General features: G+C 40.7%; 1 protein-coding gene and 2 long non-coding RNA genes across 7 annotated transcripts in view; 2 read left to right on the plus strand and 1 right to left on the minus strand.

Moving 5' to 3' along the window:
- Nucleotides 1–5,206: 5,206 nt before the first annotated feature.
- Nucleotides 5,207–9,897, minus strand: LOC125099887 (uncharacterized). The gene is made up of 3 exons (XR_007127388.1): nt 9,740–9,897; nt 8,840–8,948; nt 5,207–5,470 (listed from the first exon to the last, which is right to left on the minus strand). It is a non-coding gene; the product is annotated as an uncharacterized LOC125099887 (long non-coding RNA).
- Nucleotides 9,898–10,234: 337 nt separating this feature from the next.
- Nucleotides 10,235–11,894, plus strand: LOC125099888 (uncharacterized). The gene is made up of 3 exons (XR_007127389.1): nt 10,235–10,261; nt 10,344–10,386; nt 11,606–11,894. It is a non-coding gene; the product is annotated as an uncharacterized LOC125099888 (long non-coding RNA).
- A 2,487-nt stretch (nt 11,895–14,381) lies between these two features.
- BDP1 (B double prime 1, subunit of RNA polymerase III transcription initiation factor IIIB) overlaps nt 14,382–20,222 on the plus strand; it is a 95,927-nt gene continuing 90,086 nt past the window's right edge. For 3 of the 5 annotated variants that reach the window (XM_047729484.1, XM_047729485.1, XM_047729483.1), the window contains exons 1-2: nt 14,383–14,854; nt 18,847–19,123. In XM_047729484.1, the coding sequence (XP_047585440.1) occupies nt 14,643–14,854; nt 18,847–19,123 (489 nt within the window). In that variant the 5' untranslated portion in view covers nt 14,383–14,642. Of the gene's footprint in view, nt 14,855–18,846; nt 19,124–20,222 lie in introns of all 5 variants that reach the window. The other 2 variants (XM_047729482.1, XM_047729486.1) reach the window with 1 other exon arrangement.

Genomic DNA, 20,222 nt, shown 5'->3' on the forward strand with positions numbered 1-20,222 from the left:
AAAAAAAAAAAAAAACAGGAAGAAGCCTGAGAAAAGAAGGCTATGTGAACACAAAGACAGGAATTAGGCTGCCACAAGCAAAGTAATGCATGAAGCCAATGGAAGAGGCAAGCAAAGATTTTCATTTAGAATCTTCAGAGGCCATGTGGTCCCACTGACAACTTGCCTGTATACTTCTGGGCTATAGAACTGGAAAGAATAAATTTCGGTTCTTGTAAGCCCCCAAGTTTGTGGTTATTTGTTACAGCAACCCAAGGAAATTCCCCACATTCCTTAGTTATGTGTTTATAAGTGCTTAAATGAGCATTAAGGAAAACTAGACAACAATTTTATGTATTCTATGACCCAGCAATTCCACTGTTAATATTAAATAGAAATATATATTTATGACCCCTAAAAGATATATATAATATAGATATATATATCTGTGTATATATATATATATAATATAGATATCTATATCTATATCTATATCTATATCTATATCTATACACAGAATATTTATGGCAGAATTATTTTTAAAAGCTCCAAACTAAGAGCACACCAAATGTCATGAAAAGTAAAGTGGATAACTAAATCATGGTATATTTTTATAACAGGATACTACACAGCCATGAAGAAGATAGAGCTACTGACACACAAAACATAAAGCATTCTTACAGACATCTATTACTCATGGGATACACTCTTGGTTCTATCATCTTAGGTGCCTGCCCTCCCCTTGCTGAAGGGTAGGCATGCAACCCAAATAAGTTCATTTGGAGGAACTCTGAATGACAAAGACTGAAAATAGTTGTCAAAACTTCACCCTGAGAGGAGCATTGTGGAATAAAAAATTCTCATAGGACCTGGAGCCGTTCCAACTCTTGACCTTTCCAAAGAGATTTTCCTTGGACTCTGGAGTCTCTCATCCACTCAAATAACTGTTGTGGTTATTCATAATTAATGAGTCTGTTTGCAACTAGAAATTTTAATATACCATCAAATCACAGGTTTAATGTGCTTGTATTTCTTCAAGCATGCATTAAAATACATAACTCTCTATTAAATATCTGTTCATAAGCCACCTTAGCAGTCATCTTGAGTGTACAAGGCTAATAGAGCCTTTAACCAATAACTCCCCCTCTCAAAATCCAAAGCCTTCACAAAAGCTTTTGTCATGCAATATATGTTTATAAAAGGGAAGTACTCAATAGGATTTTGTCTTGATTACAGCCAGGTTGGTAGGCAATTTCTTACAAACTAAAAACTTGTGTAAAAGAAGCTCCATTCAGTAATACTCAAGGTAATATTCCTGTATGGACACACCAGTAAGCAAAGTTAGATCCAATTGATAGAGTAGCATGAAAAGCAGTAGGTGGCATGAAAAATATTTCTATAAAAGTTAGGTTATAATCAAAGTATAAATTTTAAATCTCAATTTTGCTGGACAAATCATCTAATAGCAGGCTGCTTATAAACTTTTCACGTGTATTAGCAGATTTAGTGGTACGTGAAAGGGTTTTAAGAAGCAAAGTTGTATGGAAAAGTCTATGTGACGCTTAAAATTTTGGTGCAAGGGCACCTGGGTGGCTCAGTGGGTTAAAGCCTCTGCCTTCAGCTCAGGTCATGATCCAAGGGCCTTGGGATCGAGCCCTGCATCGGGCTCTCTGCTCTGCAAGGGAGCCTGCTTCCTCCTCTCTCTCTCTGTCTGCCTCTCTGCCTACTTGTGATCTCTGTCTGTCAAATAAATAAATAAAAATCTTAAAAAAAACAAAACAAAAGAAGCAAAGTTGTACAGAAAAGGCTATGTGACGTTTAAAATTTTGGTGCAGGGGCGCCTGGATGGCTCAGTAGGTTAAAGCCTCTGCCTTCGGTTCGGGTCATGATCCCAGAGTCCTGGGATCGAGCCCCGCATCTGGCTCTCTGCTTAGCGGGGAGCCTGCTTCTTCCTCTCTCTCTCTATGCCTGCCTCTCTGCCTACTGGTGATCTCTGTCTGTCAAATAAATAAATAAAATCTTTAAAAAATAAAATTTTGGTGCAATTTATGGGAAAGTGCATTTCAGCAACCTAGAGTCATTCCTCTTTTCCCATTGACATTTTCATGACCTGGCCATCTGTAAGCAATATATCCCAACATGTGATTACCAAAAAGCAAGTACTTCAGCAGATAAAGTCTTAGGAGGTAGTTTAATAAACTTTCTTACTCTCTTTTGTTCTAATGGAAAATTATGGTTGACAATTTCATAAAGTTAATTCAGTCTCTCAATTCAATTTTTACTTTAGGTCTTCATCACCAAAGGCAATTGGGAACTTAACTAAAGTTCACATGCTCCCTGCTTAGTTTCAATCACTGCTGACACAGATGATAAAATGTACAAATCTCAAATTCTGACTGCCAAAATGAATTTTATATTGGGTTTTCACTTTAGGGGTATTTTCCTTCTCACTGCTTCAATGAGGTATGATTTACTATTAAAATTGTTTATATTTATGGTGTACAATATAATTTGTTAGATGTATACACTGTGAGGGGATAGCCTTTTTCGAGTTCAATAGTTTTCAAACAGCTTTTTTTTTTTTTTAAGATTTTATTTATTTATTTGACAGAGAGAGATCACAAGTAGACAGAGAGGCAGGCAGAGAGAGAGAGAGAGAGAGAGAGGGAAGCAGGCTCCCTGCCGCACAAATAGGGAGAGCAGCAGGCAGAGGGAAAGGCAGGCTCCCCGCTGAGCAGAGAACCTGATGCAGGACTCGATCCCAGGACCCTGAGATCATGACCTGAGCCGAAGGCAGTGGCTTAACCCACTGAGCCACCCAGGCGCCCCTCAAACAGCTTTTAGACAGTATTAGTACTAACAGTATTAGTACGACCCTTGCCTTGAACAGAAAAACTCTTTACAAGGCACAACTTTAAAATACATAGGTGCTCACTCTCCTCGAGTGAGTAACCTCATTCCATCTATAAAAACATGCAGAAAAAGAAAAACTATTTTTAAAAAGTTAGAAAAATGTCAGTAATCAGTATTTCCTGTGAGTCCTATTTTTCAACACTTTCTTGTGTTGAGTGGGTAACAATTTCTTACACATGCAACTAATAGAAAGGGTACTCAAAAGGAATCAAGAACTGATGAATCTGACTTCCTTGTTCTCACCTTGGGCAGTAGCAGCTGCTCCCTCATATATCTCAGCAGGACTTATGACGATTGCTAATGACAATCCACTACCGTGTTAAGGATAATGCAAGGTAGCAATTTTAATGCCTATGAGGGTGTTCCATGGAGTTCATGATTTTCTAAATTACATTTTAGAGTTGGCACTACTTCATTTAAGTAATTTTATATTGCCTTAGCAACATACCAAAACAATAATCTGAAGTTAGTGCATAAATTAACTTTACTGATTGGATGTAATTATTCACACGTATTTTCCCTTCATATCTTGTGATTGAGAAATTAAAAAGTATCTTGATCCGTTACCATCTTTAGAAGTTTAGCTATTTTAGTTACGTTGCTTAAATATAGTACAAGAAAAGAAACTGAAGTGTCAATAGATTACAGCAATTAGTTAATTTTCTTCCTCTTGGGTAACTTTTCTGTCTGCCTTGAGGAAACATGTGGTCATGTTTTAGTTAAAAACCAAACCCTTTATCTTAACAATGAACTCATTCAAGTGCTATAATTTTTTTTTAAGATGCAGTTCTGGATTTAAGTCTTAATGATTAATTATAACACAGAGATCTTCCTTATCCTAATACCCATGTTCTTTTGGAAACCGCGGTTTTCCCCAGACTGATTAAGGATTAACTTTTGAAAAGCTAAAGTTATTCCACTACATTATTCATTACTTAAAAAACAAAAAAACAAAAAAAAAAAACAACAAAGTATACAGCTGAAAGCATAACAAGTTCTTTGTATTCATGACTTATCACTATGTAAAATTCTGGAGATAGGATTATAGAAATCAAACCCATAAAGAAGCTTTGCAGTACAATCAGACTTCATCATCCTTTTTATTAGAAAGTAACTTAAGCTGTTGTAATCCTTTTGCTCTTATAACTCCCCATATAAAGTTTGAAGACTTAAGTTAACCTAAGACAAAGTTTTACTTTAACTGAAAAGCTGTAGTAATATGAAGATAAGAATTTCCCATTTGCCTCTTCCAGTATTAGAGACACTGAGGATTCCACCCCATTAACAAGTGGTACCATGGCCAAGTGACTTATCTCAAGATTATCAGAACCTTTGTTAAAATAGGAGGCCAAGTCTTTTTTTTTTTTTTTAAAGATTTTATTTATTTGACAGACAGAGATCACATGTAGGCAGAGAGGCAGGCAGAGAGAGAGAGAGGAGGAAGCAGGCTCTCCACTGAGAGAGAGTCCGATGCGGGGGGCTCGATCCCAGGACCGAGATCATGACCTGAGCCGAAGGCAGAGGCTTTAACCCACTGAGCCACCCAGATGCCCCTAGGAGGCCAAGTCTTAAAGAACTGTCCACTGACTGTCCACTTCCTCAGTGGTAGACTCTCTTTGCAGTAATTATGCCTATTTGCTTCAGAGTAGTGTAGTCATAAATCCTTCTCTAGGTTAATGTATTTCCATTATTTATCACTGTCAAGTCACAAGTTTTTCAGTCTCAGAATAGACTTAAAAAACGACACTCTTACAACACCAAGACTGAATCCTTTGAACTTTGGACTAGTAACCTTGTACTTTGGGTGATTATGATATGTTACTATAGATTCATCAATTATAACAGACTTACCACTCTGGTGGGGCATATTCATAATGGAGGAGGCTATGTATAAATAGAAGCAGGGTATACATGAGAAATCAATTTTATTGTGAACCTAATTCTGTTCTAAAGAACATAGTCTATTAGAAGAAAGGCACTCACTAAAAATTTTAAAGCTGTAAGCAAAACTCAGAATTTTCTCAGTAAGTTACTCTTCATTTAATTTATATTCATTTAGTTGCCATTCCAGGTGGGTCTGTGCTATGGTAAATTCTTCAAGCAAACCAGTTAATCACAAAACAACATAGATTGTTTAAGATAAATGTATCTTAAATTCTATTATACAATCAAGTTGACTGTAAATAAGATCTACTTTAACAAAGTTTATGACAAATATTCTAGATTTATAGATTTTATTATCTCATCACATTACGTCTCTAGCAAATTATATAAATGCTCACTGCTGATAAAAAAAATAACATCCACCAATATATCACATGAATGGTTAGTGTTTTATTCTTTGAAGAATGGTTCTGAAACATTACACTAAGTCAGGCTGAAAGGTAAAGTTTAAAATAGTTTTATAAGGATATAACATATGACTGTTAGCTCCACAAAATTTTGACCCTTCGAGCTTATGATACACCTAGTCAGCAGTAGCACCCAGGTTTTTCCAAATAGTCATCATTTTTCTCTTGTCTGCATAGACTTCTTCTCATTAGCTGCCTTCTGCTTTTGTTGCATTATCTCAGAGTCCCTATAATGGGGGAAAAGGCTGTAAGTTGTTACAGAAAAACTGATTACATGTTCTTACTTGTTTTGTATACATAACCCATTAAACATATTAGAAAACAAACTAAAAGATATAAAGATTCAAGTGTTTCTGTTTTCATGGCAACAGAATGGGAAAACAAAGTATGGAAGGGCTTTGAAGTCACATCTTATTTTGAAAACCATCTCTATTGTTATCATGATCTTGGGCAAATAACGACCTTTCAAAATCAGAAAAGTAGTCACTAGGGTTGTTTTGTGGAATAGCTATGAATAGATCTCTCTGACATCAGGCAGCTATATACAGAAATAATGGCAATTACTTTTGTTTTCAACAAAGTTAATATACTCTATTTTTCTCTCAAAGAAGGGGCATTTAAGAAGTCTCCTAAAGCACAAGGAATAACACGGAGGTCATGGGGAGATGAAGAGGAGAAGGGAGTTGGGGGAAATTGGAGGAGGAGACAAACCATGAGAGACTGTGGACTCTGAGGAACAGAGGGTTTTGGAGGGGAGAGGAGTGGGGGGTTAGGTAAGCCTGGTGGTAGGTATTGTGGAGGGCACGTATTGCATGGAGCACTGGGTGTGGTGCATACACAATGAACTCTGGAACACTGAAAAGAAATTTAAAAAATTAAAAAAAAAAAAAAAAAAAAAAAGAAGTCTTCTAGATACCCAAAAAAAGTCTTCTAAATACCAAAATGGTACCTAGCATTAGGACATGGATGTTATGAAGCAATTCAGTTTCTTACAAGCCTGAAAGCCCAATAGCTAGTGATTAAAAATGGATTACCCTAAAAAACAACAGGATATTTAGGCATTTCCTTAACACTTTGTGTCTCTGGCTGAACCTCCATATATTTTTTTTATAAAGATTGTTATTTATTTATTTGACAGAGAGAGATCACAAACAGGCAGAGAGGCAAGCAGAGAGAGAGGAAGGGAAGCAGGCTCCCTGCTGAGCAGAGAGCCTGATGCCAGACTCGATCCCAGAACCCTGAGATCATGACCTGAGCCGAAGGCAGAGGCCTAACCCACTGAGCCACCCAGGCGCCCTCCATGGTGAACTACAATCAGACTACCTGGGCTAGATGGTCCAGGAAGTCCTTATTTTAAAAAATACATTAAATGGCTTTGTAATCAACACCTGGCTATGTGCCAATTTGCTGGCTCTGGGTTAAGTCTAATAGCAACTGTTATTATCCCCATGATTCAAATTAAAAAAGAAAATAGAAGTTTAGAGCTAAATAATTTACCTTAAATCATTTAAAACCCAAGTTTGTCTAATTTCAAAGTTCAGGCTCTTTCCTGTTATCACATAGATTTAGTGTGAGATTTTGTTTTATTTTATTTTATTTTTTTAAAAGATTTATTTATTTATTTATTTGACAGAGATCACAAGTAGGCAGAGAGGCAGGCAGAGAGAGGAAGGGAAGCAGGCTCCCCGCCGAGCAGAGAGCCCGATTCGGGACTCGATCCCAGGACCCCGAGACCATGACCTGAGCCGAAGGCAGCGGTCCAACCCACTGAGCCACCCAGGCGCCCTAGTGTGAGATTTTAATACAGGTGAGTAGCTCTGTCCATGACAATAGACATTTCCGTAAAGCCAATAGCAAAGATGAGGAATGGGGATGAAGGAAAACCAAGATGGCTATAAAGAAATGAAGTATTGGACGCCTGGGTGGCTCAGTCTTTGAGTCATGATCCTGGAGTCCCAGGATGGAGTCCCACATCAGGCTCCCTGCTCCATAGGAAGCCCGCTTTTCTCTCTCCCACTCTCCCTGTTTCTGTTCCCTCTCTAACTGTGTCTCTCTCTGTCAAATAAATAAAATCTTTAAAAGAAAAAAAAGAAATGAAGTATCATGGAAAATAATATGATAGTAACTTTTCTGTTTGAAACTGAACTCTATTGCACTTGCTTTACCCTTAGTAATGTTACTGAAATTCAGAACCTCAGTTTCCTATCCTATACATTGAGGCTAATATCACTTTTCAGGGTAACGAATAGAGATAATAAGTATAGAGTACCCAGCGCAGAGCTTTCTAACAAATGGATATTCATTTAACAAGGACTATTACTGAGCTAGACTAGGGTTCCCCACTAAAAATTTCAAGGTCACTGATTTGTACCATGTTTACTTTTATTGCAACGTGGGTAAACAGAAATTTAAGGCAAACCTTATCACTTTAATATCACAGAAAAAAATCGTGAGGTGATAATTAACCCAATGTGGGACTTGAAGTCATGACTCACGAGTCACATTCTCCACTGATTGAGCTAGCCAGGCCGCCCCAAACAATTATTTTTTTTTAAAGATTTTATTTATTTGGCAAACAGAGATCACAAGTGGGCAGAAGGGTGGGCAGAGACAGAGGAGGAAGCAAGCTTGCCGCCGAGCAGAGAGCCCAATGTGGGGCTCGATCCCAGGACCCTGAGATCGTGACCTGAGCCGAAGGCAGAGGCTTTAACCCACTGAGCCACCCAGTTTGAGTGCCCCTCAAACGATTATTCTTAATTCTAGTTGCACATCGGAATCCCCTGGGGACATTTTTAAAAGCAGGTTTAACTTAGTCACAATAAAATTTACCTAGAGCACCTACTATGCTCAGCCCCAGACCAATTAAATCAGGACTGAATTTAAGATACAGGCTTGAGTAGCCTTTAGGGTTTCCCAGGTGTTTCTAATGTGCAGGCTAGAGGACCACAGAGAAGCCCCACTGAAGCATGCGTAGGCAGTTCTTCACCTGACCTCCAAGTTGTACCTACACAAAATTTGTTTTTAGAATAACATCGAGCTTGTTTATAAATATGAATACTTTTTAAAAAATTTAAGCTGCAATCCAAATATTTCTGTAGCAATTTTGTATTATTTCTCACATATATAATCATACATCAAGGCTGTGCACCTGCAATTTTTCCAACGCAAAGAATCTTAAAAAGTCCATATAGCTACATATACTTTTTTGCGTCTCCTTCAGAACCTTAATCCCTGTAATTGAGTCACCTGTCATCTCAATTAGTTTGGGTAGGATGCCTCCTTTGAAAATGCTGTATCCCTAGCACAGAACAGTGCCTACCACGTGGAAGGCATTCAGATATTTTGCTAGATGAAATTTCTATGGTTGTGGTGACTGAAGCCTCAGATTCTCTTCAAGACTATTGCTTGAGAGCTGGAAATTTCTCATTCACGTATTGGGATAATTGCTACCTTATAGTTTCAGTGTGCATGCAACAAATGTTCAGCTGTTACCCCGTATGCAGCCTAAGTCTAGTTCTACCAAGGACTTAAAAAGTTCTCCCCGTTCTCCAAAACAAAAACTTCAGTGACTTGAAAATTCCTTTAGTATTGCTTACCTCTGCTTTCTCTGAGAGGTGGTCAAGCTATCCTCTTTTCTTTTTCCCTTGCTAATTTCCTGGGATTTCTTCATGTTTTTCTGGCGGGCAAGTTCTCGCTGATTTCCTCCTACAAAGCCAAACAGTCATGCTCTTTCCCCCATCTCAAAAATAATCACGAATTCCGCAAAACCGCTCTTATTTAAATGCATCTGAAGCTGGCTTTTTAACAGACACTCCAGCAGAGTACACTGAACGCTGTTCCCGTATCTGACGAGGAGGAAGCACAGAGGTAAACACACAAGGTCTTAAGAATACTATCATACCAATGAACGTGTTCACTGGCTGTGAATACCAGGTCTCTTAAAACAGGCATTCCACTCCTCTGTCTATACCGGTTAGTATTCCAGATTAAAGTCTAGCTTTTGAAAACCGTGTATGAAAAGAAGAATAGATACACAGGGAACACAGCTCCACAAGTTGGCCCATCACAACTCGACTGTTAGGCGAACAAATGCGGCTGTTCGAGAACATTACCTGTAGGAGCCAAACAAAAGAACTACGGAGGAGACTCAGTCGGAGCTTCTAGTCCTCATCAGGCCTTAGGACCTTTTAAGTACCAGACAGAAACCCCTTTCAGACCCGGACCCCTCCCGGGGCCGCGATCCTCACACCTCACCTCTGGAAAGGGGTTTTTTACCGTGTAAACTCACACCTGACCGGCAGGTGCATGCCGGATTTCTCAAGCGGACCCGAAGCTAACCACCCTTCTCCCTCTGCGGACTGAGGACAGGGTCCCAGCGCCGCCGGACCGAAGGGGATACAGCAGCCAGTCCCCGCCTCCCGTCCGGCCGTGCCTCGGAGCTAGGCGCTCTCAGCGGACGCTCCCCACCGCGTTCCCGCACCCGTCCGCACACTCACGGGCCATGCCGACACCGGACCGAGCCTGGGAGAAAGCCCCCACGGAAAACGACGGCCTCTTAGCACGCTGGGCAGTCGTCCCCACCGGTGGCCCTTGAAGGCTGAGCCCGCGCGGACCCTCTGCCGGGCAACGCCTCCGTTCCTCCCATGGCCCCGCCCACCGAGGCCGGATCGCGGCTGCCGGCGAGCCGGGCGAGAGACTGCGCGTGCGCTGCCGGGGGTAGGCGGGGAGCCCCGGCCAAGGGTCCCGGACCGAGAGCGTCTTGAGATTAATCCGCTCTCTGGGGGCTTTCTGCCACGCGAGAACGGTCGAGTCTACAAACCAGGTTTTGAGTCTGCGGATTTTACGCACTGTGTACCCAACACTGGGCCCTGGCCGGCCTCCATTTTTTGGTAACGACAAAAACAATAAATGCTACTATATCTCATTTTTCAACAAAGAACATTAACTTTTATTCATCCCTTGCAGAAGCGGGAAGAGAAGGAAGGGGACAAAACAGATTGAGGGTTAACTCTGCAAAAGTCAGTATGGCTCTTTACATATTTTCTTCCTTTATTCCTGCACCAATGCTGTAACGCAGGCTTCATTGTTCTCTTTATACAGAAGAGGAGATTGAGACTGAGACCAGGAGCGACTGACCTAACAGGTAGGGACTTGTAGAAGGGAGATGACAATTTAAGACAGACTCTTAAATCTCATCATTTCCCGTTTAATCCCAGTGCCTTTGTCATGGTCGACAGTACTTTAGGAGTTGTAGGTTAATGGCTTTGTGCTTGGGTTGTGTGATGGGAAGGGATGGCAGGGAATGCAGTTTTATCACACATTCATAATAGCCCAGGATAACCTTGGAGCCTGCGTAAAAGCCGTGGTGCGTTTGCCATTGCTAGAAACAGACGTGGAAAGATGCCTGTTGGTTAATGCAATAGTTATATTCTTCATCTATCCTGTTAATGATTACAAACTGATAAATGTGTGGAGTTCTGTACACCCTAAAATTGCCCTATTTTTTAAGAGAAGATTTATTTGAGAGAGAAAGAGGAATAGACAGCACAAGAGGAGGGAGAAGGGGAAGGAGAGAGGCAGCTTCCCCTCTGAGCGGGAAGCCAGTTGTGGGGCTCCATCCCAGCACCCTGAGATCATGACCTGAGCCCAAACCAAGGGTTGGCTGCTTAACCTACTGAGCCACCTATGTGCTCCCCTAAATTGCCCTGTTTCTTTCTTTTTTTTTTTTTTAAAGATTTTATTTATTTATTCGACAGAGAGAGATCACAAGTAGGCAGAGAGGCAGGCAGAGAGAGAGAGAGAGAGGAGGAAGCAGGCTCCCCACCAAGGAGAGAGCCTGATGTGGGGCTCAATCCCAGGACCCTGGGATCATGACCTGAGCCTAAGGCAGAGGCTTTAACCCTATGAGCCACCCAGGTGCCCCAATCGCCCTGTTTCTAGAAGAATTTTATTTTGGAAAATTTCAAACATATACAAAAGTATAGAAAATACTACAATGCACTCTCAAGTATATATGACCAAGATTCAATAATATTTATTTTAACTCTGAAGAATCACCTATTTTAGAGAAGGTAGGAGAAAGTGGTGAAGGCTTAGAGCACCGGAATGTCTTGGTTGAAAGCCCAGCTCTACCATGGAGTAGATATGTGAACTTGGGCATGTTACTTCATTGCAGTAAAGCTTCCTTGCCAGTAAAATGGGAAGGCAGATGTTCCTCCTTAATTAACTGAATTAATGTACGTGAAGTACTAAGTGCTCAATATATGGTAGCCCTCAATAAATTAGCTATTACTGTCATTCTTTTAAACTCAGAGGGCCTTGTGTACTTGTCACACTTCTTAAGCCCCACCTCTCTTCAACAGTGCTTATGGGCCAAGTGTCTGATTCCATTTAAGCAACTTCTTCTGGAGTAAGGAGTAGGGGGAAAAGATTGACTTTCTGGCCGGGCTCATAAAGAAGGAAACGAAGCAGTTTGGGATTGGAAGGTAAGTGGTAGAGTTGTTTCTGTATGTAGTCCTAATTTACAGTCTAATTGAGCTTTTTCTTTGTGGCTGCAAATATACTTTGTGAGTTGTAGGGATACATAATGATGTACACAAGAAATGCTGGGTGTATCTGCCAGAGAAAACTGAATACTTTTGAAATTACTGTTCTGCCATTATGAATTTACTCCACAAACTTGGTTCTGTAACAAATATCTTAGGACTTAATATTTACTTATTTATTTTTATTTTTTTATTTTATTTTTTAAAAAAGATTTTATTTGTCCATTCATGAGAGACAGAGAGGCAGAGACAGAGGGAGAAGCAGGCTCCCTGCTGAGCAGGGAGCCCAATATGGGATTCGATCCTAGGACCCTGGGATCATCACCTGAGCTGAAGGCAGTCGCTTAACCAACTGAGCCACCCAGGCGCCCACTTATTTATTTTTAAAGATTTTATTTATTTATTTATTTGAAAGAGAGAGGGGGTGGGTAGAGAGTGAGCTTGCTGAAGGAGGAACAGAGGGAGGGGGACAAGTAAGACTCCAAGCTGAGTGCAGAGCCCCCACTGGGGCTCAATTTCAGGCCCTGGGAATCATGACCAGAGCTGAAATCAAGAGTCAGAAGCTTAAACAATGGTACCATTCAGGTGTGCTTGACTTTATATTTAATAACAAAATTAAATCTGACTTTGTTCCCATCTTTATACTAGTGAGAAATTAAATCATTGTCATTATTGACTGCCTTACGTACAGAATTGTGGGAATGCTCTAGATTCTGAGGTGGAACAGAACATTTGGGGAAAGGCAATGCGCCCTTGTACCAGAATATATTGTGCAAAGCTCTGTGGTCCTGGTAGTGGCTCCAACATTCCTGAAACATCCTTAGTAGGGGTTTCTTTGTTAAGTTCTGGAGCTTCTCTAGGTGTATCTGATGCCTTGTTCCCTCCCCCGGGATCCTGGAGGGAGCCCACAGAATCTACAGACCTCCAGTTTCTTTCCCGTCTGAAAGGAATCTCTTCTCTCTTCTGTGCTTTCCATCCTTGTTATCTTACTCTCAAAAACACTTGCCTTTCTTTCTCCTTCTTGATGACATAGCAAGGGTTAATTAATAAAGGATTTAATTCCTTTGACATTTTGTTACTAATGTAGCAGGATTTTTTGTTAAATCTTGTCCTTCCACGAAGGACGCTGGCCCCTCTCTTGCAACGAGTCAGAGAATTTATACTGCAAGTTCAAAAACTGGCTCATAGTGTGTAAGGCCAACCTCATCTATGGCCATTTTTCCTGACATTCTAGAAGCCTAACCATGCTACCTAAAATAAGCCAGGCTTCCATTAATCTCTGTCATAGTACACTTTACTTATTTAAAGATTTTATTTATTTGTTTGACAGAGAGAGACAGCACAAGTAGGGGGATCGACAGGCTCCCTGCTGAGCAGGGAGCTGGATGCGGGGCTCTATCCCAGGATCCTGAGATCATGACCCACCAGGAAGGCAGGTGCTTAAGCGACTGAGCCACCCAGGTGTCCCTGTCATAGTACCCTTTAAATTTGTTTCATAGCATTTAATAAATTCTTAAATTATCTTGTTCTTTTGTTGTATTTTTTTCTCCCCAACACAGAGTGTCTTGTTTATTGCTCTATTTCTATCTCCTGAAGCAGATTAGGAATACTTATGCTAATTTACTCTAACTATATAGTTTTAACTATAATAATTTTTTTTAAGATTTTATTTATTTGACAGAGAGAAATCACAAGTAAGCAGAGAGGCAGGCAGAGAGAGAGGAGGAAGCAGGCTCCCTGCAGTGCTGAAAGCCCGATGTGGGGCTCGAACCCAGGACCTGGGATCATGACCTGAGCCGAAGGCAGCGGCTTAACCCACTGAGCCACCCAGGCGCCCCACTTAACTATAATAATTTTTGAACAGATATATTAAATACACAAAAGTATACAGTGAATGGTCTTTCTCCCACAACATGGTCCAGAAATCTAGCTCCCCTTCTAGGAAGTAATTTACCAGTTTCTTCATACCTGAATTTGTAATTTATGTTCTACTCAATTTAGAATTTCTAAGTTCTGGGGATGTGCTGGTTGAACAGGCACTACTATACAACACCTTTTTTTACAAGTTTTTTTTTTTTTAAAAGAATTTATTTATTTATTTGATAGAGAGAGAGATATACAAGTAGGCAGAGAGGCAGGCGGAGAGAAAGGGGGAAATCAGGCTCCTCGCGGAGCAGACAGACCGATGAGGAGCTGGATCCCAGGACCCTGAGATCATGACCTGAGCTGAAGGCAGAGGCTTTAACCCACTGAGCCACCCAGGCGCCCCTAAAAAAAGTTTTTTTTTTTTTTTTTTTTTATTGTTTTTAGTAATCTCTACCCCCAATGTGGGGCTTGCACGAGAGTCCCACACTTTTTCTGATTGAGCCAGTCAGGCGCCCCACGATTTTCATAGTCTCCGAAAGGTTTGGGCTGAGGGGCTTGACTACCTCTTTCCCCTCCTTTCAGTAACACCTAAGGATTCCTGATGAGGTGAGAGAGGTTCACCGTGCATCCCAATTTCCGGTTCACTAGAGACTCTATAGTTTGACAGTTACCATGGCTCCGGGAGCTGTGCGTCTTACGTTATTCCGCGGCGCTGGCTGATGGCGTAATCAGTTCCGGCGCCCTATGAGGGCGGGGAAGCAAGGTACTGGGGGAAACTTAGCTATTAGTGTAGCAGGGTCATGAAGAAGAGGCGGCGGCGGGAGGAAGGAGGAGGCGGCGGGGGTGAGAAACTGCGGTAGCTGCCCGCTGGCCTGGTGGCGTGGCTGTGTGGAAAGGGCGTAGTTCTTAATCCCTTCTCCGGGCAGCGGCCGGGGCTCGGGGCTGAGAGCGGCCTTGGGGCCGCCTCCCCGGGCCCCCTGGCTCCGCCATGTTCCGCAGGGCACGCCTTAGCGTGAAGCCGAATGTCAGGCCTGGTGTAGGCGCCAGGGGTTCCACCGCCCCCAACCTCCCGCGTGGACAAGAGGCGCCCAGGCCCCAGGATCCTGCAGCGGCCTCCTCCCCGAAGCCAGCGGAGTCTACAGATGTGCCCCCGGTGGATTGCGGGGGATCTGAACCCCAAGAAAAGGCTCCCAGGAGCAGGTAAGTGCATGCGGTGGGGAGCATTTTCCTCTGCTCCGCCTCTATGGGACTGTCACCTGGAAGCTGACCAGATGAATTTACCGTAGGAGTCTTCCGTCTTCTGCATTAAGCCTTAGAGTTGAGGCCCTATGAACCTACTCCCAACTGCAGTTTGTCGTTCTGTCCACAAGGTGTGGCAAATGTGGATTTTGTTAAGGTTTGTAGATTCCCGGGGTGAGGACCATGTCTTCAAGAGGTGGTGGGAAGAATCCACATGTAACAGTTTTGAAGTGAAAAGTATCCACACGTGGTAATGTTCATTAGCTTAGATTACTTTACCGTAGTTTTTATTCTTCCAGAGTACATTGAAGAGGTTAAGTAGTTTTTAAAATTTTAAAAACATTATTCCTAAAAGACCAATGTTACTTTGGTTCTGCTAATTTGTGTCAGTGGAAAGGAGATGTGGTTACTTGCTTTGCTTTGAGGGAGTGCCCTTTTATAGTGGTCATGTTTTCTGAAGGGAAAAGCATGTGCCAGTGCCACATTTGGATTTAGGATTTTTTTCTTAATTTAACAATTTGTCAGACTTGGCCAGGCAGAATTTACTTACTCTAAAATGGAGATAATACTATGTACTTTGGAGAGTTATTGTGGAGTTTAGAAAAAACTGACATAAACTGTCTTGCATAGGATGGCAGAATAGTTGCCTACAAAAAGTTATTTGTTTAAAATAAATGCGATGAAAAAAATGCGATGGTAGTAATTAAGTAAGTAATTAAGTAATTAAGTAAGAAAGTAATTAAAGTTAAGACATGTTGGGCTGCTAATAGCCCCTGTTTCTGTAATGTGAATGTGAGGAAAGCAATAAAACCTGATACTATTTTTTTTTAAAGATTTTATTTCTTTATTTGACAGAGATCACAAGTAGGCAGAGAGGCAGGCAGAGAGAGGAGGAAGCAGGCTCACTACTGAGCAGAGAGCCCGATGTGGGGCTCGATCCCAGGACCCTGGGATCATGACCCGAGCCGGAGGCAGAGGCCTTAACCCACTGAGCCACCTTGACAGGCGCCTCAAAACCTGATACTATTAAATGACAATGAGATGGTATAAATTCTCTGTATGCTCTGACAGGAAGGTGGAAATTTTACTCCCTTTCTTTTTGGCCAAACTTTTGGCCTGTACTGGTGCTGGGTATAAGGTGTTATTTTGCCAGCTTAGTGATGCTTAGTAGCTTACAAGTTTTTTGTATGAATACTTTTTCAAAATTTCTCTAAAAAAGGAAATACAGATATTAGTCACTGTTAATGAAGTTTGAAGAGATCCTGTTGATTACATATAAGTGCGTGAGGTTTGATAATTTAATAAATTAATCAGGTTCTGTAGTCTTTGAGACATTTGAGGTTGAGGATATTTGGTTTCTTGGAGTTGGCATATGGGGAGTATATTTGTTTTTTTACCTTTTTTTTTTGGTGGGTCTTTGCAGTTGTAAAAATATGTGGTAAAAACATAGTATGTATGTTTTGTCCTTGTGGTTTCAGCATAATTGGGTGAAATGTACATGGTGCGTGTATCACGTTATGAAGGCTGAGATATGAATTTTTTTTTTTTTTAAGATTTTTTTATTTATTTATTTGACAGAGAGAGATCACAAGTAGACGGAGAGGCAGGCAGAGAGAGAGAGAGAGGGAAGCAGGCTTCTTGCTGAGCAGAGAGCCCGACGCGGGACTCGATCCCAGGACCCTGAGATCATGACCTGAGCCGAAGGCAGCGGCTTAACCCACTGAGCCACCCAGGCGCCCCTGAGATATGAATTTAAATTGGGCAATTTTGGGGTACCTGGCTAACTTACTCAGAAGAGCATGCAACTCTTAATCTTGGGGCTGTAAGTTTGGGCCCTATGTTGAGTGTAGAGATTATTAAAAAAAAAAAAAGAAAACTTCAAAAAAAATGGAGATTTCTTGGGGCGCCTGGGTGGCTCAGTGGGTTAAAGCCTCTGCCTTCAGCTCAGGTCATGATCCCAGGGCCCTAGGATTGAGCCCCGCTTCGGGCTCTCTGCTCAGCGGGGAGCCTGCTTCCCTTCCTCTCTCTCTGCCTGTCTCTCTGCCTGCTTGTGATCTCTCTCTGTCAAATAAATAAATAAACCTTAAGAAAAAAATTAAAAAAAAAAGGAGATTTCTTGGGACGATTATTCTATAGGTTTAGGCGTTTTCCACTTGTATTTATTTATATTTAAGAGTTTAGGGACGCCTGGGTGGCTCAGTTGGTTAAGCAGCTGCCTTCGGCTCAGGTCATGATCCCAGCGTCCTGGGATCGAGTCCCGCATCGGGCTCCTTGCTCAGCAGGGAGCCTGCTTCTCCCTATGCCTCTGCCTGCCATTCTGTCTGCCTGTGCTTGCTCTCTCTCCCTCTCTCTCTGACAAATAAAATCTAAAAAAAAAAAAAAAAAAGAGTTTATATATTTATTTGTCAGAGAGAGAGAACACGCACAAATAGGGAGAGTAGCAGGCAGAGGGAAAGGCAGGGTCCCCGCGGAGCAAAGAGCCGGATTCGGGACTCTATCCCAGGACCCTGGGATCATGACCTGAGCCCAAGGCAGATGTTTAACCTACTGAGCCATGCAGGCATCCCTGTTTTCCACTTTTATATAAAACTAATCATAACATGAAAGTGTGGACTACTTTTTTTTTCCTTTTGAAGGTTTTATTTATTTATTTGAGAGAGAGAGTGCGCACAAGCAGGAGGAGTGGAGATGGGAGAGGGGAGAAGCAGACCCCACTGAGCAGCTAGCCCGACATGGGGCTTAATCCCAGACCTGGGGATCATGACCTGAGAGGAAGGCTCTTTACTGACTGAGCCACACAGGTGCTGCAAGTGTGGACTACTTTTAATTCCTTTTTTTTTTAAAAGATTTTATTTATTTATTTATTCCACAGAGAGAGAGAGAGACACAGAGCAAGCACATGGAGGGAGAGGGAGAAGCAGACTCCCTGCTGAGCAGGGAACTTAATTTTCGACTGGGATCATGACCTGAGCCCAAGGCAGAAACTTAATCTGCTGAACCACCCAGACGCCTCAACTGCTTTTAATTTTAAACCCTCTATCTTTTTTTTTTTTTTTTTTAAGATTTTATTTATTTATTTGACAGAGATTGCAAGTAGGCAGAGAGGCAGACAGAGAGAGTGGGGGGAAGCAGGCTCCTTGCCCAGCAGAGAGCCTGATGGGGGGGCTTGATCCCAGGACCCTGAGATCATGATCTGAGCCGAAGGCAGAGGATTTAACCCGCTGAGCCACCCAGGTGCCCCTAACCCCTCTATCTTTTTGACTTAATTTCCTTTCAGGCAATTCGTGAAATATGTATATCCAATCTGAGCTGTATACCTACTATGTAATTTGGAATGACTGAATACTTTCTTTGAGTAAAGAGTTTGATAGCTGTGTAACTAGTTACCCAACAAAAGATAAATGATTTCTTCTCCATATAATATTTGGTTTGATTAATGAAGCTAAATGAATATTCTCAAGTACTGCAGTAGAGATATTTTAGAAATTTGAAGTTTTGTATGTTTGGTTTGGCTGATCTTAGGTTGATAGTGTAAAATTTCAGTAATTTAGATCAGTTCAGGAGGATGTTAGTATAGATTATAAAGAAAAACATTTGTCAGTTATCTAGTGGTTCAAAAAAGGGTAATTAAACTTTAATTTTTAACTTGGCCTTTTGTTTTCCTTGAAAGTATTAGTGTGAGCATGAAATAATATGTTCTATTGTCCTACGGGATTTGAAGTTTGAAAAAGATCAGCAGTCTTTTTAGAATTAATATATCTATTAAAAACATTTACTAAATAAAATTTTTATTGCAGTTGGTGCATACATCATGATTACTGTATATCTCAAGTCATTGAGTTTTTTAATAATGAGGTTCTATTGTTTTAGATTTTCACCAGGCTAGTTTTTTGAAACTAGAATATAAAAGATCCATGGTACTCTTTTTTTTTCTTTTTTAAAAATTTCAACAGTGATGAAAAGACTGACAGTGAGAATTATGTTGAAGAATCCAGTAAATCTTCCTCTACTGTTTCACAGAGAAGAAAAAGAATATCAAGTACTCCTACTCTGGTTAAGCCTGGTGTCACTGTTCCTTCAGAATCTCATCCCTTATCTACAGTTAATCAAGAAGTTGCACAGCCGAACCCTGTTTCAACAAAAGAGAAACAGCCATGTTCAGACAGATATCGATTATATAAAGCCCAGAAACTAAGAGAAATGTTAAAAGAAGAATTGAGGAAAGAGAAGGTAAGGGAGACAAAAATCACATTTTGACTGGTCCCTGCTAGAATTCTGTTTTTCTGTTAGTCAGGCATCATTTGGAGTAAAAATATCTACAGCATTTAATGGAGCATAATCAATTAATATCCCTTTTGTTTTTGTTTTTATTATTAACATATAATGTATTACTTGTTTCAGGGGTACAGGTCTGTAATTCATCAGTCAATATCCCTTTTGTTAACTGATTGATTAATAAGCACAATGGACTTAATAAACTTTTTTTCCCACTATGTTAATTTTTATATATTCATCTATATCTTTCATTGTTTTTGGTGAAGGCCACAAATAGAAGTTCTGTACATGTACATACATAGAAAAATATACCAAGTATATTTATAAAATAAATCTTCAGTCTGGTTTTTCATGATGTCCAAGTGACATGAGTTCTATTTGTTTTAATTAAGACAAATATACTTGAGCAAAATGAATTGGTAATATTTTCTAAGTTGACAATATGGAAATTATAAATGGGAAAAATTTGCACGTATGTGTAGAGTCCGTCTTCTCCCCCCTTTTTTTTTTTAATCTTAAAGATAGATTATTTTTTGAAAAGGGCACTGTACCAATAGGGAAACATATAAATCTGCAGTTAGATACTTAAGATTTGAATCTTAGAGTCATTCCTTACTATGTGACCTTGCAAAGTTTAATGAATTTTTCTGTGTCCTCATCTGTAAAATAAGACTGATGATAGTATGTATCTCATTGGAGGTTGTAAAGATTAGATGAGCTTATACGTGTAAAACACATTTAGACTACTTTCTGCGGATAGTAAGAGCCCAAAACATGTTAACTCTTATTCTTAAATACAGAGTGCCCTTTTAATTAATTAATTTATTTATTTATAAATTTTTTAAATTTTTTATTAACACACAATGTATTATTTGCTTCAGGGGTACAGGTCTGTGAATCATCAGGCTTACACATTTCACAGCACTCAGGATAGCACATACCCTCATCAATGTCCATAACCCAGCCACCCTATCCTTCCTCCCCAATCCCCCAGCAACCTTCAGTTTGTTTCCTGAGATTAAGAGTCTCTTATGGTTTGTGTACTTCCCGGTCC

The sequence above is a fragment of the Lutra lutra genome, chromosome 5 (assembly GCF_902655055.1).
Source record: "Lutra lutra chromosome 5, mLutLut1.2, whole genome shotgun sequence".
NCBI classification, from domain to species: domain Eukaryota; kingdom Metazoa; phylum Chordata; class Mammalia; order Carnivora; family Mustelidae; genus Lutra; species Lutra lutra.